Source organism: Ruditapes philippinarum, unplaced genomic scaffold (genome assembly GCF_026571515.1).
Source record: "Ruditapes philippinarum isolate M1 unplaced genomic scaffold, ASM2657151v2 ctg8448_1_1_1_1, whole genome shotgun sequence".
In the NCBI taxonomy this organism is placed as follows: Eukaryota; Metazoa; Mollusca; class Bivalvia; order Venerida; family Veneridae; genus Ruditapes; species Ruditapes philippinarum.
In genome coordinates this window covers 14,666-41,237 of record NW_026859141.1, presented here as the reverse complement: position 1 = coordinate 41,237, position 26,572 = coordinate 14,666, and the positions used below count along the sequence as shown (strand labels likewise).

The 26,572-nt window shown below is 33.0% G+C and overlaps 1 protein-coding gene across 3 annotated transcripts; it reads left to right on the top strand.

The window, feature by feature from the left end:
- Positions 1-147: 147 nt before the first annotated feature.
- LOC132755384 (BTB/POZ domain-containing protein 6-A-like) lies at positions 148-25,455 on the top strand. 3 transcript variants are annotated; one of them, XM_060746254.1, is made up of 3 exons: positions 148-190; positions 20,155-20,450; positions 24,109-25,455. In XM_060746254.1, the coding sequence occupies exons 2-3, from the start codon at positions 20,191-20,193 to the stop codon at positions 25,163-25,165; spliced, it is 1,317 nt and encodes a 438-aa protein (XP_060602237.1). In that variant the 5' UTR covers positions 148-190; positions 20,155-20,190; the 3' UTR covers positions 25,166-25,455. The 3 variants fall into 3 exon arrangements, with proteins under 3 accessions (XP_060602237.1, XP_060602236.1, XP_060602238.1); XM_060746253.1 differs by lacking the exon at positions 148-190 and adding an exon at positions 14,889-14,953; XM_060746255.1 differs by lacking the exon at positions 148-190 and adding an exon at positions 14,971-15,029.
- Positions 25,456-26,572: the final 1,117 nt, after the last annotated feature.

The following is a 26,572-nucleotide window of genomic DNA, read 5'->3' as shown; positions in this document are numbered from 1 at the left end:
CGGAAGTTCAATGTTTTCCAAAAGGTGGACTTAGATTAGATTAACACAAAAGCAATGATTTAAACTAGAAGGGGATACAGATTATAAATACAGGATTGATAACATTTTTCTGTCTTTATTACACAAGTAAGTGAATATAGAGCTTCTCTTTTATGTTAAAGTATTTAAACTATGTCATACTGAGTTGAAGGTAACTTACTCTTATTAAATTTAATATCACGAAATATGTAATGTTTAAGAGTTTAATCGTATTTATAGTTTGATATCGAATGTGTTTTAATGTTGAGCGTACCATATCACATTATAAAGTCAGCATCATATTTGTTTGTTTGTTTGTTTGGGTTTGAAATAGATACATATAAAGATACATGTCGATACATGCAAACCTTCAAATAAGTAATCGCCTTTTATACAATTTAGGTATCAGAATTAATGTAAGCTTTGCATGTATATAACTCCCCACAGCGGTAACTTACCCATAATCAGTACAAAATAATGGTAAACAAGATACCTTGTGAATATAATGTATAAGCGGTGCATATTTTTTCTTCAATTTAACGGTAAACTAGTTTTTTTTTCTTTTATGTTTTGAAGCTTTTGAAAAAAATTGTTCGGAGTATATAAAGAATTATGTTAACATTTGCTTCATTCTGTCATTGAGCAGTGATGTGTAACTTGTTTATTGTGTATAATTAAGTGTAAAGAATTGATAGTTCTTTAAACAATTGGTAACCTTATAATATCATCTTAAAGAGACATTATGCTCATTATTCTCATTGTCAAATTGAACTGAATTGACTCATTATTTCAAAAGACTGGGTGTTATAATAGTTGATCTTGAACATTGTTAAGGATAAGTTATTTATCTGCTTAAAATATAAAAAGACTGTTCCACTCCTTTTATAAATTGAACGTTGAAGGTTTATTTCGATGTATATTTATATAAATTCACTTGGGTATTGTTAGTTAATTATCGTTTATGCGAAATGAATTATAAATTGAAAGAAATTGTCAAAATGTAAACATATTTTGATTTTCACTCAGTATATGCACTTGATCGGGCACTTTATTAAGTTAGTGGGGGAGAGGGTTAAAATTGGTTTCAATATAATTTTCAAGGGTCTCACCAATAAATAAATCCCCTGGGCTACAAAAACAATCGTTAAGAGAACAAGGCATTCGTACAGAAATGATTTGATCAATGCACTAAGTTTTTTTCATTTGTTTGTTTGTTTGTTTGTTCGTGTTTAAGTTTTAACAATTAGCGTAATCTTTGCACGAGCGATTGTTTTGATATTTCATCGTTCATATTTTTCTTGTAGATTTTACCATTTTTTGCTGACCAAACCCAACAAAAAGGGAAATGCTAAAGACCTGCTGGCAATCCAACAGATTTTTTGGGGGAGACTAACGGGGAAATTTTGCAAAGAAAGACTTTGTGAGTCACATTTTTGTGGAAGCGGGAAAGAAAAAATAACCCCAGATTTATATTAGCAAGGGAGTAGTTTTTTAACAATTTTTGTGACCCTTTCCAGAGACCAAAAAAAATTGATGTTCCTGAAATTGACCTGCTAATTCGCGATTTTTTAAAGGGGTTTTTTTAAATATTTTCTCAATATTTAATTTTATAATTTCCCTGATAAAATTAAATTATTTTATTATATAATTTTTTAAAAAATTTTGGGGTTTCCAGTTTCAAACATTTTTAACTAAAGAAATATTTATGTTTGTTAATTAAAGACCGGAAATTATTTGTGAAAACAAATTTTAATTTTTTAAAAAAGAAAAGATTATTTTAAAAAATCAAGCTATTCCATTTTTGTTTGTAGAGAAGCCCCAAGAGCAATTAAAATATTACAAAATTTGCTAAAAACCAATTTTAAAATACACAATGCTTGAATTTATTCAATTAAAATATATTTTTTTGAATTTTATTTACACAGAAGACTGCAGTTAACGAAATAAGTAAGGGCTTACTTTTCGTTCAAAAAGTTGGATTGGAGCCCCTCAAGAAAATGTCAAAATTCCTTTTAAAAAATATTTTTCCCACCGTTTGTACAATTTGCAACAGCAATTTTAAATTTGACGAAGTATTTTGAAAACATGTCTAAATTTGGATGGGGAACGCTGAAAAGGTGTTAAAATCAGTGGTCTTCACTATTCAAAGAAGTTCTTAAAAAAAAATTTTTGATAATGAACTTATTGTAGATAAATTTTAATGTGTATAAAATGCATGCAAGAGATGGGAAAATTGCAAAAATTGAAAATGGAAAAAGTGATAAAAATGACCCCTCAGGGGCTGCACAAAGGGGAAAGTTGGGGGCCCTTTCATAATATTCAGTGAGATTTGCTACAATTCTTTAAAAAAACTTTTTGCAAGAGAATGGGGCCCAATAAAGAGCCCCTTTTGACGCCAAAAAAAAAAAGTTTTCCCCGAATTTAAAGGTTTATTGCAGGAAAACTAGAAAAGAAAACTTCATTTCCTTTTCCCAAGCAATCCCAAGGAGAAAAGGGTAAAAAAATTTGTTGAACTAAAAAGTTTTAAAAACAGATAAAATATGGTACGGGTTTGGGGGCTATTCAAAGCTGTCTGTGTACAAAAATTTTTAAAGTGCCATTTCCATGTAAGAGGGTAGGTTTAAGTTTGTTTGCTCCTGATGCAGAATGTATTTTAGAAGGTACAGTGAGTTTGCAAAATGACACATCTGTATTGATATCTGAAAAAAATGTCAAGATTATGTATGAGGTGTCAAAGTATTATGAAAATGTTTTGTTCGACAAACCAATCGATATTGAACTAGAGACAGAATACACCATATTCGCCTTACTTAGAGGTGCGAGTTCATATTATGGACATAATGGGAAAGACAATGTCGTTTCAGGACCACTTGAAGTTGTATTCTCATCAAACAATAAAAGTACTAATGGAACATCACCAACATCAGGACAAATTCATTCTCTAACTTTCGAGATCAAACAACAACATTAATTTGAATGGTATACAATTGCATATATCTTTTGTCCAGAAATAATCATACGATTCATTTTTCTTATGCAAGAATCATGTACCTTTATTATTGAAGTGTGTATGTCATCTTTGTGAAAACTTGAAAACAACGTCGTTGGCAAGAATTCGTGCGGATGAATAAAACATATATTTGTCAACATTTCACCGATGAGTGTTGGCACTTCTGCTTAGCAAAGGCGTGTTATGTAATAAAAATTAAAGTTGAATGAAACTTGGGAATAAGAAACAATTTAAATTTCATTCATTTTTTTTTACTTTTTTGTTTTATTTATTGCTTAAAATTGTTTTGTTTTTTTCAATATTATGTCGGTCTAAGATGTTGCGATAACACAATTGTAAAACCTGAAGGGATGTGTTGTAAATACTCGTGCATTTATATGCTAACATTGAAGTAACTGACACTCATGTATATATTAAGATTTCAGATAATTGTATTATCACATGTAAGAATTTCTTTAGAAATATATATATAACATTTTTCTTGACACTGTATGCGTGTTAAACTTATATTGTCTATATGCTTGGGAAAATGTGTTGGGATATCTCAAGGGAAGTCAACACAAAAGTTTTGGTATTGTGATATTGGCGTAAGATCGTGAACATCGTTTTATATCACGTGTACTGATTTAGAGATTGGATTATTGGAGAGGTATTGACTTGTCCCTCTGTTTCTTATGATCTCAGTTCTATGAAGCATATTTGGGTTGTTCTCATCACAGCATGGCGGCAACAATTTTTAGGAATTGGCAGGATACTCTGCAAATCGAATAAAATTACAGTATCCCTCATGTCGTACAACGTTACATCAATTTTCATCAGACGTCGTATTGTATGGTTTATTCGATACCCTGATTGTCATACCTGATATGGACGAAGAAATCGCAGGAAATCATTACTTGAGTCATAAACCACAGTTTTATTAAAATATTACAATCGTACCCAAATATCAGCAACAAACTCTTTACTTTTTATTTTGACCATTTCCTCGCAAAACCGAACATCATTAGTTATGAAGGATCGCTAGTTTAAAACAAGTTCTATATCATCTCTGTAGATAAAAGAAAACCCTGAAAAGTTACTTCGTCTGCCCCATGAACCACTATAACAACACAACCACCTAGTATTGTAGACTGTTCTGTTATTCAATTATTTCAAAGTTAATCAACTTCGTTGTGACCAATTATCTAAATATTTTTAGACCATTTGAGTTATAACAAATACAACCAAATTAACTAAATTGACTAAATTCACACTATTTGTATAATATATATTTGCAAAATACGTACGGAATTCGTTTTAGTTGTTCACATAGATAGGTATCAAAATCGTAATATATTGACAATTGGCAAAGTAAGACATATCTTTAAGGTTTCAATTATGTTTAAACATTGGTACAGCTTTATTCGAGAGCGACTGGCTTTTTTATGCAGAATATACAAAATCTAAGTACTGTGGACGTTCGGCATGTACAAGAAGTTATCTTTCATTTAATAGACAAGGAGATATGCCAAAAAGCCAATAACCCATGCTTACCATTATAGCTAATCGTTGGCAAAAATTGTTCCATGCACATTCAATGGTTATGTCAAGCATTTCTCCCATGAATTTCTGTAACGACAGAGTCCACGTCAGACGAATTTGAAAGAACAGTATGTGTAGCCCATAACTGTTATGCAAGTTTAAGGGTTTCTTCGACAAAATCTTTAATTTGATCATAATTATAACAGGTTTACTTGCGCGGGAAAGTGTGTTACATGTTATGTATACATTCAAGTAAAGATACATTAAAATATTTTCAACAGAGTTCTTTGACCAACAGACTTCTTTTACAATTAGATTATTGATCGTCAGCAGATTTCTTCTATGTGCAATATCTCTAAATCTACCAAACTTTCACAAAATGTTTGTCATCAAGTATTTGGTATTTTATGATCTATTTGATTATTGTTTGCTAGAAGTATGGTCCTCTGACTTTTTCCTATGTGTTATATTGACGAAAAAACATTACTTTTTCGACCCTTATTCTATCTCGGACGTTTATTTTGGCGTTTATACGTTTTTTACGTAGGTCATATTGCGACAACGTTCCAGCATTACTATTAGAGTTAGAGAAAGCTCCAACCAGGTACTCCTCCGCGGATTATTTCTCGCACCTGAGCATAGCTACCGATGTAACGTGAGCTAGCAGAATAACTTCCCGAAGTCTCTGTTTGAATTCGAACCCACTGCTATGAGGGCAAGTGGTTCTTGTATTCTCGTGTCTTCGCCTGGCGCCCCGTGGAGCGGAAATACATGACACAAATCAACCTCTAGACATACAGTTTATCAAAACGACCCGGAAGTTCAATGTTTTTCAAAAGGTGATTTACTATTAGATTTACACAAAAACAGTGATTTAAACTAGAAGGGGAATACAGATTATAAATGCAGTTTGATAACTTTTTACTTTCTTAATTACACTGGTAAGTAAATAAATAATGTACCTTCTCCTTTATGTTGAGATATTGAAGGTGTGTCACACTAAGTTTAAAGTTAAATTTAATATCACTCAATATTTGGTGTATTTTGTTATAATCGTATTCATAGTTTGATATTACATGTGTTTTAATGTTTAACGTACCATATCACATTATAAAGTCAGCACCATATAGAAATAGACATTGGAAATAGATACATAAAGATACACTTCTATACATGCAAAACTTAAAATAAATCATCGCCCTTGACTAGCTTTATACAATTTAGATAACAGAATATATGTAACTCCCCACAGCGGTTACTTCCCCTGATCAGTACAAAACCTCTGCTTATTATGTATAATTCTTTCTCGCCACTTTCCCTTTTATCATTATTTTCATTCTCAGATTCAGTGTAACACATAAGTTCAATATCAGGATCATGATCCCAGTCTTCTTCTTCCACATTATGTTTCTTAACTTATTCACCTTTTTTTTTAATTGAATCACTTTGTCATCTTTGAAAATCAGACTGTAGCCCATGTTTTATTTTCATATGTCTCTTCAGATACTGTAATTTAAGGAAAGCCTTACTACATCTTGTGCAGGTTCTTCTCTTTTCATCTCTCTTTCTACATTCAGTTATATGTCCTTCGAAGTTAACAATCTCTCGAATGCTCGTCTTACATACCAGGGCACAGTGGTCGCATAATCTGGTTTTTCATTTTTCACGCTGCCTCCTTTACTTTCGCTTGTCTTTTTGTCCCCGCCATTGAAGTACTTAAAATAGAACTTTTCATAATGCTTAGCCCTATCTCGATTTTTTACGTTGTTTTCTTTTTGTTTCTACTTGAACATTATATTTCTGCTTTACTTCTGGTCCTGTCACTCTACATTTGACCGTCGTAGATTCAGAAGATTTATCGACTTCATCGGATAGATCAATACCAAAGCACCATATTTTACCGTTACAATATAAATTAACAGTATGCCCTTTCAATTTCATTGTATTTCTAATAACATCAATACAAACACCATACTGTTGCATAAAATCAAGACCTAAAACAATATCATTTCCAATTTCAGCCACTACAAAACCTTTGTCTTATAAAGGTGTCTTTTAAACCTCAGGTCTATCTCTGTTTGTCCCTTGATTTTTAATAGATCACCACTTGTTGATGATACAGGAAGTTCAAAATGTGTAATTTTGTTATTGCTTCTTAAGTTTAAGCCAAAAGTTTTCTCTGAGATAACAGTAACAGTAGCTCCAGTATCTACTAAGCAATTGACTGACACATTATCAACCTTTGACATAAGCATATAAACCAGCCATTAAATGCCCTGCCGAATTAATATTTTGTTTGTCATTTTCGCTCCTTGTTGTTTTGTTAGTTGCGTGAGTACTTCTGTTTTGTAGATTCTGTCCATGTACTTCATTACAATTTCGCCCTGTACGATTTTTCTTGTATAACCACTATCAGATCCCTTTATAAACTGAGGTATTAATGTAAGGTTTTCTTTGTCTATTTTCATTGTAATAACGATGTTGAAAGTTTCTTATGTGGAAAATGTTGTACACGTCTTTGATCATATCTATTTGGTGTTCTAGTATAGTAGTTATTTTTGCCGCCCGTATCTTCCTTGACGTTGCATATTATCAAAATTTGTTTTAAAAGGTCAAAGATACAACAGTTTTGAAGTTTTTGTCAAACTCTTTTGACAAGTTTATCTGTCTGCGAACTTCTTATCATTCCCTGCTGGCTTTCTTTTCAGCCCTGTAGAAAGCTTCCAGTTCTACAGCATGGCCTTAAACTGCATTCATTCAAATCAATGGGCCTAGTTGTTTTATCTTGAGGACGCATGTCTGAATTTACAAGTGGCATCTAATGAATTGTTCCCTTTAGCTTAAAGTGTCACGAACCATCTATAGGGAGCATGAAGGGCACGGCCAAGTTTGGGGCAAGAACGACGAACATCTTGTCCAAAAGTTCAGCCAATTGATTCAGGTAGCTTTTTTGATGTCTATCTCTAAACTGAACTCTTAATATAACTCAAGTCGGCTAAATTTTTCTTGGTGAAAATCTATCTTCGAGTGCTCTCACAAGTTCCTCATAATTGTGTGTCTTTGTTGTCAAATTTCCGAACACTTCCTTGAGCTTGTCCTCGTAAAGAATACAGATAAGTATAAACCTTTCTCATTTTCATTCCAAAACCATTCAAAGTTGCACAAGCGTCAAAGTGTGCTTTATAGTTGTCAAATTCACAAGTTCCGTCTTAAGTTGGCAGGTTTCATGAAAGTAGACCTTGAAATCTTTTACTTTGTAATCAAAACTTTTGTCTGAAGTTTGATTGTTATCCAATTTTCTGTTGTTCTTTTGGAGTTTCAGGGGGTAGCAAGTCAACAATCCTCCGTCTTTGGGTGATCATTCTGTCTTTCACATCCCTCTCATGTTTTTCACTTTGAACAGGCAATGAAGGCAAAAGACGTCTAGGCTTTGAGGTAGTCTTTTCTACTTGGTGTAAAACCTTCATAAGTATTCTCTGTTTTTACCATAGCAGGTGTTGATGTAGCCAGCTCAATACTTGTCTGGTCAATTTGTCTTTGAAGACTATCAATCTCTCTCTGGAGTTTCAGCCTATGATTCTCATTCCTAAGATTTTCCATTTCATCGTACATATAACAAAAGTCTTTATCGGAACATTTACTTCTATACTCAGCCATGTTCTTAAAGTCTAGGGTAAGTAAGCCTATCTAAAGCTAGATGTGTCCCCCGTTGGGCGCAATTTTGTAACGTGCACGGGCTAGCTGTTATAATATAATTTTTCTTATGGCTACTTTGCCAGTTGATTAGTTACAAATGATTATACAATGATTTGTTCAAACTTTGGAATCAAGTTTAATTAACTAATGTTATAACAGTAATGTGCTTGAAAGATAATTAGTGGTCTTGATCTTGATATAAAATTGGGGTGACACTTTTTAGGCTGTTTAATATATATAGAAAAACCACTTGGATATCAAGTTTTCAATACTTTAGTAATAACAATTACACCTAACGCAATGTTAAATTGATGCAATTGAAATACTTCGTAAATAGTGCAAGAACCATGCAAGTAATTAAACTAAAATATTAATTAATTATTTCTGTGGTGTTGACACTTCGGCAGCTGGACAGAGACTGATTGTCCGCAGCTTTGAGCTCTCTTTATACCCAATTATGTAGTTACATGTATATTTAATGATCGTTTACTGAAGTTGAAGAAATCAAGCATCCAAGAGATATTGATAATGGTTCGAATATTGGTACGAATGGCATTGAGTTCGAATGATTTTAAGTACGAATTGTTCTGATATTTTAGAAATAATAAAAATATGCCCGTTATATCAAATTATTGCTACGAATAAGTTGTTAAATCTATTCATTTAGTTTTTATGTATTATTTACTTATTTATAAAAGATCAAACTATACATTTAAACACAGGATAACATATTTGTTTACAATTTAACTTATCGGCAATTTAGGTATAAAACCACTAAATATCATTATAGAAGAACAATCGTCACAATGTATAAGCGGTGCATATTCTTTTTTCTTTCAATTTAAACGTTTTTTATAGTATTTTTTCATTATGTGTTATTATGATTATGCGTTTAGTACAAACACAGCACAACGGTAAAAACTACACGTAATTAATTGATGGTGTTCTTGTATGTTTTGGAGATTTGAAAAATCAGAGTCTGTTACGATTTATTCTGTCATTAGTGTACCGATGGAATAAGTTGTTAAAGCAGTGATATGTAACTTGTTTCCAAAATTTGAATCTGTGTATAAGTGCAAGGAATTGATATTTTTTTAAAGAAATTGTAATCTTGTAATGACATCTTTGAAGTGACATTATGAACATTTCTTCATTGTCCAATTGAACTGAATTGACTAATAATATTTCAAATGACTGGCTGTTATAATAATTGATATTGAAAATGTTTAGGATAAATTATCTATCTGCCTAAAATATAAAAAGACTGTTCCACTCCTTTTATAAAATTGAATGATGAAGGTTTATTTCGATGTATATTTACATAAATTCCCTTTCGCCTTGTGAGTTATTCATCGTCCATGCAAAATTAATTATAAAATTGATAGAAATTATGACAAAATTTATTTGACTTTCACTTTAAGGTAGTGTTGGGGTGGGGGTAATTAATTGGGCTGTATTGATATCTGAAAAAAATGTCAAGATTATGTATGAGGTGTCTAAGTATTATGAAAATGTTTTGTTCGACCAGCCAATCGATATTGAACCAGAGACAGAATACACCATATTCGCCTTACTTAGAGGTGCGAGTACATATTATGGAAGTAATGGGAAAGTAAAAGTCGGACCACTTGAAGTTGAATTCTCAAACATCGTTTAAAGTACAAATAGCACTTCTCCATCACAAGGACAATTCCACTCATTGACTTTCGAGATCAAACAGCAACATTAAATTGAGTTGTATGCAATTTCACATATCTTTTGTGCAGATGTAGTGACATTACCACACTCATATGATGCTTATGCAAAAATTCATTTATTCATTTACCTTTATTATTGTAGATTGTAAGACATCTTTGTGAAAACTTGAAAACAACGTCTTCGACAAGAATTCGTGCGGGTGAATAAAACATGTATTTGTCAACATTTCACCGATGAATGTTGCCACTTCTGCTTAGCAAAGGCGTGTTATGTAATAAAAATTAAAGTTGAATGAAACTTGGAAATAAGAAACAATTTAAATTTAAAATTCATTCATTTTTTTTTACTTTTTTGTTTTATTTATTGCTTAAAATTGTTTTGTTTTCAATATTATGTCGGTCTAAGATGTTGCGATAACACAATTGTAAAACCTTAAGGGATGTGTTGTAAATACTCGTGCATTTATATGCTAATATTGAAGTAACTGACAATCATGTATATAATAAGATTTCAGATACTTGTATTATCACATGTAAGAATTTCTTTAGAAATATATATTTAACATTTTTTGACACTGGGTGCGTGTTAAACTATATTGTCTATATGCTTGGCAAAATGTGTTGGAATATTTCAAGGGAAGTCAACACAAACATTTTGCTTTTTGTGATATTGGCGTAAGATCGTAAACATCGTTTTATATCACGTGTACTGATTTAGAGATTGGATTATTGAAGAGGTATTGACTTGTCTCTCTGTTTCTTATGACGTCAGTTTGATCACAGCATTGCGGCAACAATTTTTAGGAATAGGATACTCTGCAAATCGAATAGATAAACAGTATCCCTCACGTCGTACAACAATACATATAGAGGATATGTGTTTGTTTTGCATGTAAGATTGAAATATAATTTCACTGAGTGAACACCAGATGCAATATTTTCACGAGTGGCGTAGCCACGAGTGAAAATATAATAGCTGGTGTTCACGAATGAAATATATTTAAATCTTATATGTAAAACAAATAATTTTTTTTATTTCATGCTTTTTAAGTGATTTTAGGTATTTTTTACTGATTTTGCCGCGTAACGTCGCGCATTCTCCTTTTGTGACGTCATCACACCATGACGTCACATCATCAATTTTGAAATATAGTTTATTAGAATTTCTCTAATTTTGTTACATTTTAAACATGATGTAAGGTTACATCGACTTTCTTTTCCTAAAGAAGCAAATTTTACATATGACTGCATTTATTTCTGCCTGTTATTTCATTTAGTTATGATTTTCTTTTCATTCGCATTCGGATATAGTCCGGCTACAGTGAAAATTATATTTTATAAATTTCACTAGTGGTTTATCATAATATAATCATCTGATATATTACAGTAAAACACTGGAAAGCATGAAATAAGACGTCGTATTGTATGGTTTATTCATTATCCTGATGGCCATACCTATTATGGACGAAGAAATCGCACGAAATCATTACTTGTGTCATAAACCACAGTTTTATTAAAAATATTACAATCAGACCCCAATATCAATAACAAACTCGTAATCTTTATTTTGACCATTTCCACGCAAACCCGAACATCATTAGTCAAGAAGGATCGCTAGTTTAAAACAAGTTCTACATCTCTGTAGAAAATTGAAAACCCTGAAAGTTTGGTATTGTAGACTGTAATGGGAGAAATACCATTATTCAATTATTTCAAAGTTAATATCAACTTTGTGACCAATTATCTAATAACTTCAAGACCATTTGAGTTATAACAAATACAATCAAATTAACTAAAGTGAGTAATTTCACACTGTTTGTATCATCTATATTTGCAAAATACGTAGCTCTTTTTAGTTGTTCTCATATATAGGTATCAAAATCTTAATATGACAATAGGCAAAGTAAGACATATCTTTAAGGTTCCAATTATGAAGGACTATGTTTAAACATCACAGCTTTATTTGAGAGTGACTCCTTTTTTATGCAGGATATACCAAATCTCCTGTGCAACGTCCGGCACGTACAAAAAGTAATCTTTCATTTTAAAGACAAGGAGATATGTCAATAAGCCAATCCCCCATGCTTACCATTATAGCTTATCGTTGTACATTCAATGGTTATCTCATGCATTTCTCACATGATACTGTGCATTCCTTTAACAACAGAGTCCATGTCAGACGATTTTGTAAGAACAGTTGGTGTAGCCCCAAATTGTTAAGCAAGTTTAATTATGGTTTCTTCAACAAAATCTTTAATTTGATCATAATTATAACAGGTTTACTTACACGAGAAAATATGATACATTCAAGTAAAGATACATTAAAAATATTTTCAACAGAGTTCTTTGACCAACAGAGTTCTTTGACAATTGAGTTCTTTGATCGACAGAGTTTTGTTGATCAGCATCAGGTAAACGGTTTTGCAAAGCAGATTTCTTCTATGTGCAATTTCCCTATATTTCAACCAAACTTTCGCAAAATGTTTGTCATCAATTGTTTGGATTTTTAATCTATTTGTTTATTGTTTGACAGAAGTATGGTTCTTTGACTTTTTCCTATGTGTTTTTTGGCGGAAAACCATAGTTTTTACCGTCCCTTATTCTATCGCGGATTTTTATTTCCGCGTTTATTACGTTTTACGTAGGTCATATTGCGACAACGTTCCAGCTTTAATAGTGGAGGAAGCCCCAAGCATGTGCTCCTCGGCGGATTGTTTCAGGCACCTGAGTAGAAATATCGGTGTAACGTAAGCTAGTAAAATAACTTTCCACAGTCTCTGGCGGGATTGGAACCCACAGCGTGAAGGCAAATGGTTCTCAATTTTTTCGGCTTCGCCCCGGCGCCCCCTGGGGCAAAAAAAACATGCCAAATCAACATAGTTCACCCGATTGATAGGTGTGGATCGTCGGAAAATGGCATCCGATTGATCCTACAGCCCAGCACTTACGATTCATAAATCGAACCAACAAAATATATTCTTAGATTGTTATCAAAGACACCAATAAAAACTGAACTTTAATTTAGTTTTCTAAAATTTATTTTTTTTCTAATTTCATTGGAAGTAAATTTTGGTGGTTGAATTTTATAAATGTTAAAAACCGATGGGACTTCTTTTCCCATCATTTTCCGCAGACAGGATGTTTGATGTCACACTGACAAATTTTAACTTTGAGTTTCGCAAATTTTGGATTATTAAATGATACATGTCACGTTTAAATCTATAATAATAGCGACAAAAAGTATTCATTTATGTTCATGACAAAAAATCAGGCTCAATAAAGATAAACACAGACTCACTTAAATTCTATTAAAAAAACCAATACATTGTATTTAATGATATAAAAATACCCTATATAGTATAAATAACTATATAGGGGGATTTATTTTGGATATTATCGTTAATGTTGATAGAATGTCAAGTTCCTGTGGATAAATTGATTCTTTTTTCGATACGAATGTCTTCCTAGCTCAGCATCATGTACTTGTTTGTTTTCTTCATGTCTTTTATCAGAAAATTTTATTATGGTATATGTCGCATAATTCATGCTCAAATCCTAATTTTATTAATTGACTTTTAGAGTGTGAGAAACAGTGAATGTATATAAACAAATAAGATCGCGATCCACAATCTCTAAACTGACAAATATTCGTACTCGATTTTTCAATTTTGATTCGTGATTATCCGAGTACTTGGATACTCGCCCGATATGCAGATTTATCAAAACGACCCGGAAGTTAAAATGACATATTAAATAAATATACATGTACTGACTTTTTGATTTTTTTAAAACCATAAACATGATTATCATTTATGAGGGGTGAAATTGTCTTATCTATTTTGGGGGGTTGAACTGTCTTGAGCGGTGAGTTGTCTTGGTTTTTTTTTTTTTTGGGGGGGGGGGGAGTGAATCGTCTTGGGGGGGAGGGGGGGTAAAGTTGTATTGTTTCCGGTGAATTAAAGGGGTATGCAGAAAGACTTAGAATAGTGAAAAAAGTAGGTGGATGGCAGATTGTGCATTGTTTAAGAAGGAAGAAACACTATAGCTCGTGATTTAATTTTTTGACGTTAATATATTGTTGTTTTTGCGAATAGGGGTAATCCGCTTTGATTTTCGCGACCAAAACAATGAAAAAACACAGGGCTATGTGCCAGAATACTAGAAGGTGGACATGTATTTTTAATTGTTTGCTTCGGGATACATATGTATCCCTGTTTCTCGTATTCTCGGGGTTTCTCGTATTCTCGTGGAATAATTAAAACGGATGGAAGCGACGCTCGCGACTTCCGTCGATATCCGAAAACTTGTCTATTTAGCAGAGCATTTTCATCTCCAATAAAAAATAAAAGACATGCGACAAAAGCAGATAAAAAACCCAAAATAACTGTGGAAATAATCGTAAAATCCAGAGAATAAACATTAAATATATCAATTTTCGTCCCAAAATCATCAATTTTCTGGGTTTTTTCCATGTGGCGGGTCTCTGACGCAAGACGCTTCAAATGACGGTCTCACACTACTATTTATACAATACAGCTCAAAATATTTGTTCCACGAATATATAATATGACCTCCAATTAAAAACCAATAATGAAACATTGTTTATCCTAAACACATTTCATTTTTGACAACTGCAATGGAAAACAGTAGTTTTCATTGTTTAATGCTCATATAACTAATAAGTAACTAATAAATAAACGTAAACTTAATATATATCAGAGAGTTTATGTAAATAACAACACTAAATTGAGTTCAAACTATTTTTGGAACAATCAAAATCATTTGGTACCAAAGAGGCGTCAATATGATCTTAAAAGTTTGATATGGCCTGCCAAGCTGTTATGAAAACACAATAAAATTACAGATTTAAGCCATTTTACACTTAATCAGGAGTTGCACTAATGATTTGAACTGGTCTGTAGAATAAAATCATCACATAGCGACGAGCCTTAACAACCAATCAGATTCCACGAGAATACGAGAAAGCACCTGCTTCACATGGATGGTGAAGGTCAGTATATACAAGCAGAAATATCTTGTTTTTGCTTACAGTTACGATCTTTCTTTCTTTATATTTTGTTAATAAGGTATTTATCTGTGTATTAGGCTAAAAATACTGTAACAGAATGTTTTCTAAATATTATGCAACCAAGTTTAGCAAAAAAGGATATATCTTCATTTCTATGAAGACTTTGAAGATAATAATTTACGCAGAAGACTTGTGGGCATCTGTTTTAGGTTAGAATGCACAAAACTTCACCAGAATCGACGTTTTCAATGTTAAATTTGGTCCGGAGAGAAGTTGTCTCGAGTTTTCCAGCTACCCCGAGTGACTGTGTCGCACGGTATTTCCATCAAATTGTCCACCAACAGGCAATATCTTTACATGTGCATACTCGGAAAACACATCGCTAGCTAACTGCATTCCGATATTTTTACAATAAATGTCTGTAATCTTCAAAAATTATGAAAACTCATCTTGTTTATCGTGTCACACGTCATAGATGGGTGCTCACAACGAGGAACGGAAGTTGCTCACAAACATTTTTACCGATGGACATTTTACACTCGTTGTGAGTTAAACGGGCGTGTATGTATACATGTTAGCCACGCCTCAAGGAAAAGCAAAATGCATGTGAATGCAAAATGGTACCTTTATAAAATGAGCTAGATAATCGGAAATAAGTCTTAAGAGATGCATTAAAGATCATGACAGTGCAAAATACAAATAGTTCAGCATTTTCTGGTTATTTCCATGCTTGTTCCTGTGACGTCATCATACGTCACTGGTCTATTTTTAGAAATGCCCACGACTCTTGGTAAATAAAGCATATATAGCTTCACAGTGTGTCATACTGAGTTGTAGTCCAACTAATTAGACTTGTCAAAGAGACACCGAGATAATTTTGGACGGGCGCTGTCTTTTTCCAAGTCCAACCACGAACTGCATTTTTATGCACGGACGCTTCCCAATTAGAAGTTGTTGGGAGCGAAAACTAGAAAAGTTTCAAAGAAACGGTCTACATTACCTGAAAGAGAATCGTTTTTTTATGCAAGGTTCCAAATTATCATACTTCAAAGTCGAACAGAAGTCTAAATATTCCACTTTAATTTTTTTAATCGTTGAAAATTATTGAAAGCGGCCATATTGGAAAACGGTGTCATGGTAAAAATTGTAAACACTGGTAAAATCCATGGTGTAACACAGGTATCGGCGGCAATCGATTGTATTTGCCAAGCTTTTATTATACAATTTGTTTATGTTATTTATATGAATTATTGCAGGAATAACTCTTTTATTCACACACAAATATTTCAGCATTAAAAAGAGAATGTGTAAAGGAAATTATGATAACCTTACTTAGAAATTAAATAGTTTATGATGTCCGATGTCAGATCATACTGCATTTAAGTCCGTTTAAATTGTCAAATTAGATATTATTAAGTTGGAATTTTTAAATCTGTGATCATTAGGTGAAATTTCTGAACTACCTTTTTATTTTATAACCCTGCCATGATTTCCCACATACGAAAATACAATGTAATTGTAGGTACATCTTAATTAATGAATTATAATTATACTATACATGATGAAGCAAAGAAGAATTTCAATTTATATTTCACTCCATATCATTTTCTAGTTTATTTTCTTTAAAAGAAATTGAGGACGGTTGTGTATGGGAAGAAGTTCAAAACAACCCAAAATAACTTTAAAAAATCTTAAAATTTCAAACTATAAAATGTTAAAATAATAAAGTCACAGCAATAACACGTATAATATCATTTTTTATTTTTCCAACGTTTCGGCAAATGTATGCCTTTTTCAAGGTAAATAAATAATAATAATATCAACGGACGTGACGTCGTAATTTTACAATTAACGTCACGCCCACTTTAGCGGAAAAACGAACAAATACGAACAATTCCAATTCATGATAAAAGAGATAAGTGCACCAAACAAAGCATCAAAATATAAAAACGACACAATAGATATCGGATTAATAAATACGAATATTTCCTATAGGGTTTAATTATAAAAAATAATTTATTTTTTTTTAAACTATAAAATGGAATTTCAGACAGTCCTCAGTAAAATATAATTGTCGCACAGATTTGACGGGGTTTATGATAAAAACACAGCAAGCGGAAATTTAGTGACCGTTATTTAGATGTTGAATAGCATAACAATGTAAGACAGATGGGAGAAATGTTGGAACGACTGTCGCAAAAGGCACCAAAACCTCTGATACCCATTAAAAATTCCATGTTATCTAGTTCCCGTTGAACGGCACCTCGAATGTGTCACATTGAAAGTTCCATGATTACCGCCGTATTATGTACACATCTGTGCATGGATGTTGATTAAAAATTTCAACATTATTATGTTTAAGTGATCAATTCTGTTTAAACCGGCGAAAGGGAGCACTTGAACCTACCAAAGCCGTCTTTGGCACTCCTGTGTATTTATGTTTCGATTTTGCAGTTTCAGGCGTTTTTGGTGGTTTTTTTTGGAGGGTGGATACATGAATGTGGATAAGTTTTTTCTGTTTCTTTACATTTCTTTGCTTGTTTGCCGAACCTTGTATTGATAATCATTATCTGTTTGTTACGGTTCGGTATACATGTATACAATATGATAAACAAGATGAACAAGGAAAGGCGGCGTTCAATGAACGCAAACCCCACATGACCCAGGAACATGAACCATTGGCAAGGAGCCCAGGAGGATCCTAAATTAAAACGGGAAAGGGCGCAAGGGAGAGCACGATCAGGCTTATCACTAAAATGTAACTGAGAAGGAAATCAAAGAAAATAAATAAATGAATGATTAATAGGACCACAAAGTTAACGAGCACAGGGGAAGGGGATAGGAAATTCGGGGAGGGGGCGAAATAAAGAAATAAAAACTAGGGGCAAAGGGTAGATACTTACCAAAGACGAAAAAACAACAAGGAACACAAACAAAAGTGTCACCAAAACAGTATGAAACAGGACCACTAAGTTAACGGGCACAGGAGAAGGGGATAGGAAATTCGGGGGAGGGGGCGAAATAAAGAAATAAAACTAGGGGCAAAGGGAAGAAACTTACCATAGACGAGAAAACAACAAGGGACACAAACAAAAGTGTCACCAAAACAGTATGAAACAACAAGACATACACCTTATACATTTATAAGTCTCTTAATCTGTTCATTTGAAAATTCTGATCTTCTCAATGACTTTTTTTAATATCCTCTACTTAAAATTTATTTCAATTAAAATATGTGACCCTTCCTTTATAGTTACACATCATATGGCTGGATCACAATAAAGTTCCCTTTTAGTAAATTAATAAAGTATGTCAAGAAGACATTTAACTTTATCAATAGGTTTAATATGGTATTATATATCGGCAATCGGTGAAAAAGAGCTCTTGAAATATTATTTGTACAAATACTGAATAATTTGAAGTGTATTTCAAATAGTTTCCTTCAATATTTCTTTTACGTTCTTAATTGTCATATAAATATGCATGTATAAATGAAGTCAGTATTTTATCCGAGAGTGACATTTGGCAGTCATTAGCAGTAAACAAGAAGGCAAACCACCAATTGATAAATGTTGAGTACATGTATTAAAATATTTAAAAAATATGAAACAACAGTACTTGTACGGAGCCTATTTGCGACCATTGCATTTTAGGTTAAATAGAATGATACTTTTCAATAGTATTTAATAATGCACACATTTATTAAAAATAATGAATAGATTTATTTCCCCGATATTTTGTTTAATTTAATCTTCATGCGTAACCCACACTTACCTGCTAGACACACTGGTAGCTACTACCAGCTTTCACGGAATCGATTTTTTACGATGACGTCATAACATGTCCGCCGAAGATAGAGTAGACAGTACAAATTTGAAATAAATCGCATGTATGCGTTAAGACAGGTACAATCTAATATTTTTTCTAGGAGAAGTTAGTACTAAAATTTATATTCTATTGATCTTTAGAGGTAATTGAAGTTACTTTCAGGTTTAAGCAGTAAAAATCAGTCCAAACTATCGATAGTGTTACCGGTAGATTTTCCGTGCGTAAAAATGACAGTTAAAATTAGGCGTAACGGTTTGACAGTAAGAAAAAAAAGTCTGTAAAATGGGTCAAACCGTTCACGCCAAATTAATTAGGCTAACTGAGTTGAAGGTAACTTGCACTCAATATTTGATGTTTTAATGTTTTAATCGTATTCATAGTTTGATATCGCATGTGTTTTAATGTTATGCGTATCATATCACATTATAAAGTAAGCACCATATAGAAATAGACATTGGAAATAGATACACAAAGATACATGTCTATACATTCAAACAGTTAAATAGATAATCGCGTTTGTAACTCCCCACAGCGGTTACTTCCCCTAATCAGTACAAAATAATGGTAAACAAGATACCTTTGCGTATAATGTATAAGCGGTGCATATTGTTTCTTCAATTTAAGCGTTACCTAGTTTTTTTTCTTTTATGTTTTGAAGCTTTTGAAAAAAAATTGTTCGGAGTATACAAAGAATTATGTTACCATTTGCTTCATTCTGTCATTGAGCAGTGATGTGTTGATATTGTGTATAAGTGTAAAGAATTGATAGTTCTTTAAACAATTGGTAATCTTATAATATCATCTTAAAGAGACATTATGCTCATTATTCTCATTGTCAAATTGAACTGAATTGACTCATTATTTCAAAAGACTGGGTGTTATAATAGTTGATCTTGAACATTGTTAAGGATAAGTTATTTATCTGCTTAAAATATAAAAAGACTGTTCCACTCCTTTTATAAATTGAACGTTGAAGGTTTATTTCGATGTATTTTTATATAAATTCACTTGGGTATTGTTAGTTAATTATCGTTTATGCGAAATGAATTATAAATTGAAAGAAATTGCCAAAATGTTAACTTATTTTGACTTTCACTCAGTATATGCACTTGATCGGGCACTTTATTAAGTTATTGTGGGGATGGGGGTTAAATTGGTTTCAATATAATTTTCAAGGTTCTCACCTATCAATAAATAAAGAACAATCGTTAAGAAAACAAAGCATTCGTACAGAAATGATTTGATGCACTAAGTTTTTTCCATTTGTTTGTTTGTTCGTTTTTTAGTTTCACGATTAACGTAATCTTTGAGAGATCGATTGTTTTGATATTTCATCATTCATATTTTTCTTGCAGATATAACAAATTTTTGCTGATTCAAACTCAACAAACATGGAATGCTCAAAAGAACTTGCGTGGCAATCCAATAGATTGTTTGAGGAGACTAACTGGCGAATGTTGCAAGATGAAAGACTTTGTGATGTCACATTTCTTGTTGGAAGCGGGAAGGAAGAGAAAATAATGGCGCACCGATTCATATTAGCAAGCAGAAGTACTGTCTTCTTTACAATGTTTTGTGGATCACTTCCTGAGATCAATAAAACAGTTGATGTTCCTGATATTGAACCTGCTATATTCCGCGATTTGTTAAGGTATTTTAGAATATTTCAATTGAAGTACTTTAACAGTCGTCATAAGAGTTAAGTCTGTGAACTTCTGGTTAAATATACTAGGAAATCTTTGAATATAATTGTTTGAAAAACATTATTTACTTTCCGTTTAAAACATGTTTGAAACGCAAAGAAATAATTTTTGATTGACTGCAAATTTAGGCTTAGATTGCATGAAAAATAATATTCACTAAGATTCTGCATGGTATGTTTATAACAAGAGCACCGCCGCAAGGCGTAGCATTATATGCCCGAAAGTGTTTTTTTAGCTCACCTGAGCATATACTCGGGATGAGCTATTAGGATCACTCTTCGTCCGTCGTACGACGTCCGTTGTCCGTTCACACTTTTAAAACGACATCTCCTCTGAAACCATAAGGCAGATCAGAATGGAACTTCACAGGGATGTTCCTTGTGTGAAGCCTTAACAAAGTTGTTCAAAGAATTTAATTCCATGCAGAACTCTGGTTGCCATGGCAACCGAAAGAAAAAACGTTAAATATCTTCTTTTAAAAAACCCTAAGAGCTAGAGCTTAGATATTTGACATGAAACATCTTCTAGTGAATGTCTACCAAGTTTGTTCAAATAAAAGCCCTGGGGTCAAAATTGGCCCCGCCCCAGGGGGTCATTGATTTTCCCTATATGCATATAGTAAAAACTTAAAAAATCTTCTTTTAAAGAACTCAAAGAGCTAGAGCTAAGATATTTAGTATGAAACATGTTCTAATGGGTGTCTACCAAGTTTGTTTAAATAAAAGCCCTTGGGTCAAAATTGGCCCCGCCCCAGGGGTCATTGATTTTCCTTATATGTGTATAGCAAAAAGTTAAAAAATCTTTTTTGAAAAAAACCAAATAGCTAGAGCGGAAACATCTTCTAGTGAGTGTCTACAAAGTTTGTTAAAAAAAAATCCCTGGGGTCATAATTGGCCCCGCCCCGGGGGCCATTGATTTTCCTTAAATGTGTATAGCAAAAACTTAAAAATATTCTTTGAAAAAAACCCAAATAGGTAGAGTTTAGATATTAAGCATGAAACATCTTCTAGTAAGTGTCTACAAATTTTGTTCAGATAAAAGCCCTGGGGTCAAAACGGGCCCCGCCCCAGGGGTGTCATTGTTTTTAACTATATGTGTATAGTAAAAACTTAAAAATCTTCTTTTAAAAAAACCCAATGAGTTAGAGCTAAGATGTTTAGCATGAAACATCTTCTTATGGGTGTCTACCAAGTTTGTTCAAATAAAAGCCCGTGGGTTTAAATTGGCCCTGCCGATGGGGGCGAGGGGGGGGGGGAGATCGTTGTTTTTCATTATATGTGTGTAGTAAAAACATCTTCTAATGGGTGACTCTTCCGAGTCTGTTCAAATTAAAGCTCTAGGGTTTAAACTGGCCCAGCTCCGGGGGCCTATAAACAGGTGAGCGACCTCAGGGCCATCATGGCCCTTTTGTTTAGTAAGGATGAAGCATTAGTAAGACATTACATTAATTAAATAAAGTATTACCTCCTTCAAATAGCAATCCTCCTATAAAGTTTGAATATTGTGGGCCGAATGGAACTTAAGTTATGCTCTGGAAACTGTTTTCAAATTTGAGGTAATAGCGACCTTAAACTTTGACCTTGTGACCCCAAAATCAATAGGGATGTTCTACTCAGTATGGACAATAATCCTATACGGATTCAACACTATGGGTCAAATAGAAATTAAGTTATGTTTTGGAAACTGTTTTCAGTTTTAAAGTAATAGTGATCTTGACCTTTGACCTTGTGACCCCAAGATCAATAGGGGTATCATACCATAAAGGACAATCATCCTATGAAGTTTGAATATTGTGGGCCACATTGAACTTAAGTTATGATCCGGAAACTGTTTTCAGTTTTGAAGTAATAGCGATCTTGTCCTTAATAATTAGGTGTCTTTCAAAAGGACCCGGCACAGTGTTTGGATAGTGTAAAAAAAGTAATTCTAGAAAAAAAATATAGTTTATATATAATATATAGACAAGGGGTTGAACTCGCCAAATCGGCAGAATGCCACTAGTCCAGTATAAGTCAAAATTGAAAAGTCGTTTTTATGTAAATCATATTAAGTTATAATATATCAATTTGCAGCTAAATGACATCCCTTGACGTTGGCAATAGCATTATTGTTCCCACTTAAACCGTTTTTGAATAACAAACCGATATTTCGGATGGAACATCGTATTTTTGCTAGGTCGACATCAACCGTGCAACCTGTCAACACTCGATTTTCTACGTGTAAAAACGCAATTCTAAACCATGTCATTGTACCAACCCGAACTAAATCGATAAAACAAAACCAAAGAAACAACTTACCGCCTAAAATCGATTTTTAAAATGTTTTATTACATCTGTAAACAACTAATTTCTGAATGTGAAAATGAAAGTTGTTATCGGCATCCATTGGCTATCACGTGACCGATTAGAAACGGATTATTTCATTGGTTGATTAAAATACAAAAGCTGAGCTGGGTCACAGTATCGTCCAATCAAACAGTGTCTTACAACCGAAGCCGAGTATGTCTCAAGGCTTTAAAACGGAAGAGTTAAAAAAACTGAATGTTTGCTATAATTGATTGGTTTTAAAACAATTTCCAGCAGTAAGTTGTTTCTTTGGTTTTGTTTTATCGATTTAGTGCGGGTTGGTTCAATGACATGGTTTAGAATTGCGTTTTCAAGGTATGTCATTTAGCTGCAAATTGATATATAACTTAATATGATTTACGTAAAAATGACTTTGCAATTTTGACTTATACTGGACTAGTGGCATTCTGCCGATTTGGCGAGTTCAACCCCTTGTCTATATATTACATATAAACTATATATTTTTTTCTAGAATTACTTTTTTACACTATCCCAACACTGTGCCGGGTCCCTATGGGGTCTTCTACCCAATATGGACAATTATCCTATGAAGTTTGAACACTGTTGGCCAAATGGAACTTAAGTTATGCTCCGGAAACTTTTTTTTAGTTTTAAGGTAATAGTGACCTTGACCTTTGACCTTGTGACCCCAAAATCAATAGGGATCTTTTACCTAATATGGACAATCTTCCTATGAAGTTTGAACACTATGGGACAAACGATACTTAAGTTATGCCCCGGAAACTGTTTTCAGTTTTAAGGTGATAGTGACCTTGACCTTTGACCTTATGACCCCCAAATCAATAGGGGTCTTCTACCCGATATGAACAATCATCCTATGAAGTTTGAATATTGTTGGCCAAATGGAACTTAAGTTATGCTCCGGAAACCAAATTGCTAACGGACGGACGGACAGACGGAGGTACTCACAAAATGGTACTTATGTGACTTTTCCTTTGATCTTTTTGGCCATTTTTAGTCACACAAGGCTTAAAAAAAGACACACAAGTAAAAACGGAATGAATAGGATCAAGGAGAATTTAATGTTACCCATTGTTCTCCAAGTCACACAAGTACTTCTGGGTTTGTACGGACGGACGGACGGACGCCATGGGGTATAACATAATATGCCCAAAATTCTTTCGGGCTTATAAAATGCATAGCGAATGAATATACATGTTGATATAAATATTGCAATATTTTATCGATATCACAATACTACAATGTCATTGAATTTATAAATCATAATAATTCTTTGAAGGTTTATTTACACGGAAGACTGCAGCGTTAACGAGAATAATGTAATGGCTCTACTATACTGTTCAAAGAAGTATGGATTGGAACGCCTCAGAGAAGCATGTCAAAAGTTTCTGAACACAAATATTTCTTCAGACAACGTTTGCACAATTTTACAACATGCAAATCAATTCGACGAAGATGAATTAGAAAACAGATGCCTTACGTTTGTGACGGAGAACGCTAAGACAGTGTTAAAATCGGATGGTTTGTCTACTATTTCTAAAGAAGTTTTAAAGAAAATTATAGAATCAGATGAACTTTATGTAGATGAATTATTTGTGTACAATGCATGCAAGAAATGGGCAATTGCACATTGTAAAAGTAAAAGTGATACTCATGAGCATTCAGAGCTAGAGCAAAGGCGTGAGTTAGGGGACCTCATATATTCAGTGCGGTTTGCTACAATGTCGTTCCAAACATTTGCAGAGAATGTGGCCGTTGAAAATATATTGACTTCAGAAGAAAAGGTGTTCGTTTTTCAAAATATAGCAGGGATAGCTAGCAAGAACACATCATCTCCGTTTCAAGTAATATCAAAAAATCGAAGTTATAGAACGGAAATTATCGAAGTACAAAGATTTGGCCCGAATTATGTTAAGCAATGGAATTATGGCGGAAATCCCGATGTTTTGAACTTTAAAGTGTCCATTTCATGTAAGATTGTAGGTGCAAGTTTGTTTGCTCCTTATGAAGAAGGTATTTTAGAAGGTACAATAAGTTTGCAAAATGACACATCTGTATTGATAGCTGAAAAGAATGTAAGGATAATATATGAGGTTTCTAAGTATTATGAAATTGTTTTGTTCGACAAACCAATCGATATTGAACCAGAAAGGGAATACACTATATTTGCCTTACTTAGAGGTGCGAGTACATTAAAAGGAAATGATGGGAAAACGAAAGTCGTTTCAGGACCACTTGAAGTTAATTTCTCAAACAACGTTAAAAGTACAAATAGCACATCTCCATCACAAGGACAATTCCACTCATTCTCTTTCGAGATCAAAAAGCAACTTTAAATTGAGTATTATGCAATTACACAAACCTTTTACACAGATAATTAAATATCTAGTGATTTTTCAACAACGCAGATGCAGCAGTGAATGAAAAATGTATTTGTTAATATGTTACTGTATTCCGTTGAATATAGGCTCTTTTAGACAGCGAAGGAGTGTTGTTTAATAGAGAAATAAAGTTACATTAAATACCCATAACCTTGAGTTGTAAACAATTTTAATTCAAAATTATTTAAAGTGTGTTTCTTTTGTTTTCTTAATTGCTTAAAGACGCATTTTATGAATATAGAAAAATATTTTGCTATCGGTCTTTTTTTACTGGCCATAGCTTTCGCAGAAGCGGTGGTTCTACCGCAGCGACGGTCGAGTATTCGTCGCAGAAGCGGTGGATAAAATATGGCCGTTTGCTGTTTTCGGTAAGTATATGACTGAATTTTGTTTTATGTTTTAATGTTTTACTGGAAACACTCAGTGAGACTGGAGCCCACATATGTACTCTTTCAACCTATTACAAGGACACGGTGCAATCCATTGCCGTTTATGCAAATACTTCTGTACAGTTTGATGAGGGGCGCCCACTTTTGCCTAGTTTTTGGTTAAAACACATACAAATGTGTGCAAAACGACCCCATAAATGCATCGGCATCACATCCAATCAATGATACTTTTCACAAATTAACTATAATTTGGGAAATTGGGAAATTATTATTGCCTGTTTATAAAATAAATGACAAAAAATGTTTTAGTCGCAGACGGCGGTGAATTCGGTTGCAACGCAGTGCGGTGGGCCCGATACTATTTTTGTATTTTTAAAGAGTTTAACTTGACGTAACGCATTTTTCAATTGAGTACAGCCCTCTTCTTACTTTGACATCTGAGAAACGTGTTTATTTGATGTTTAAAACGATATTAATTATTATATATACGTTTCGTACAAGTATATGTCCGAGGTCCGCTTTTCATTTTCCTGCCATTGAAAAATTACTTCAGCCATAATTATCATTGAATAATCTACGTTCAACCTTGGACTTAAAAAGACCGTAAGTTCATTTTTGTCATACAGACATATAAAAGATACTCTGTAAAGATAAACAGAACATGCTTCTTGAATACGAAAAACAACCTCAGTTTTTAATGTCACTGTGTTATATTACCATATAGTGAGAACACTAATATAAATAAATTTTATGTTAACAGCGTAAGAGTTATTTCAGGAAAAGTTTTTTCTCTATTACTTTTTAGTAAAGACCTACGCGTTTTTTCTTCTTTTTCTTAAATTGGGGCATATATAAAAAAATGGTTTCAGATATGGTATATGTTTAAAGAATTTTAAAGTATGAAATGAAATAAAAAAAGGTAATAGAAGTATTTTATGGAATTAAGTCTTTCTTTAAAAATGTACACACATAT

Coding starts and splice junctions, on each gene's coding strand:
- LOC132755384 (XM_060746254.1), top strand. CDS start 20,191: ATGGAATGCTCAAAAGAACTTGCGTGGCAATCCAATAGATTGTTTGAG. Junction 20,451..24,108: donor ATATTCCGCGATTTGTTAAG/GTATTTTAGAAT, acceptor AATTCTTTGAAG/GTTTATTTACACGGAAGACT.